The following is a 1,031-nucleotide window of genomic DNA, read 5'->3' on the forward strand; positions in this document are numbered from 1 at the left end:
CGATCAGGATATGTTGCTCCAGATGACCCTAACAACAGACTGCCATGCACATTAAACTGGTGGTTAAAATATCATTATGAATTACGTGCCAGACATGGAAAATAAATAAAAGGAGAGATATCACGTCAACACTGGGCAACTTTGTCATGTCTGTGACGAGAAACTAGAGCAGATGAAAAAGCTGATGTAGCGAACGCATGTGAATGTGTAGAAGTCTGCGATAAGGTATGTTTGTAGTGTGGTATTATCTCATGTATTCTGTTATTAGCTATAAAAATGGGTGTAGAGAAAGTGCCATGAGCATATATAGCATATTATTAGATAATTTATGATAATAACAATAGTAGTAACGGTAAATATCAATACTGATACAAAACAGGTTGGCTTTACATGGCACTTTTATTCTAGATGCGCTCTTTGCGTGAAATAGAATTCTCGGAAAGCATCGTCCTCCCACTGAGGCAAAGTTCCGTTTATTTCCTTCGTTTTCCTTTCCAGCTCTAAGTAGATATCCCGCAGACTTTTGTCGGCTGCGTGTTTCTGCAGTACTAAGCACAGAGCCTTGACGAAGTAGGTGCCGTCGCGGGTATGGCGCAGCGCCGCGATCCCGTGCTGGACCGCGTGGATGGTCACCATGTCCCTCGTGGGCTCGACGCCGTCCGTCTGTATTTGGAGTTCACGTCCGCGGCAAAAATTCGTGAAGAAAATTTTCGGCTTTCCTTTCAGGTTGGGACACAGCGAGTTTGTGAAATTCCTGCGGATTTTTCGAAGGTCAAGCGTCGCCCTGTCCTGCGCCAAGAATTTGAGGGCCCGTTTGCCGTGGCTGAGGAACACCATGACGAGGGCGTCGACTCTGGCGAGCGCCGGGTCGCTCCTAATTCGGTCTACCTCCGCCATCGTCTGCTGCGCGCTGAGGTTCTCCAGCAGGAAGACCTTGTACCCCATGCTCGTGAAGGTCTGCTGCAGGTTGCGCGAGTCCTGCTTGGCTCCGCGGCGTTCCTGTTCGTGACCTGCAACGACACACTCTAAGT

The 1,031-nt window shown here is 48.2% G+C and overlaps 1 protein-coding gene across 3 annotated transcripts in view; it reads right to left on the reverse strand.

Annotated features, from left to right (window-relative positions):
• Nucleotides 1-297: 297 nt before the first annotated feature.
• Nucleotides 298-1,031, reverse strand: part of LOC119592092 (caspase-2-like) — a 6,614-nt gene continuing 5,880 nt past the window's right edge. For all 3 annotated transcript variants that reach the window (XM_037940912.1, XM_037940910.1, XM_037940911.1), the window contains one exon: nt 298-1,012. In XM_037940912.1, the coding sequence (XP_037796840.1) occupies nt 400-1,012 (613 nt within the window). In that variant the 3' untranslated portion in view covers nt 298-399. The remainder of the gene's footprint in view (nt 1,013-1,031) is intronic.

Source organism: Penaeus monodon, chromosome 29 (genome assembly GCF_015228065.2).
Source record: "Penaeus monodon isolate SGIC_2016 chromosome 29, NSTDA_Pmon_1, whole genome shotgun sequence".
Taxonomy (NCBI): domain Eukaryota; kingdom Metazoa; phylum Arthropoda; class Malacostraca; order Decapoda; family Penaeidae; genus Penaeus; species Penaeus monodon.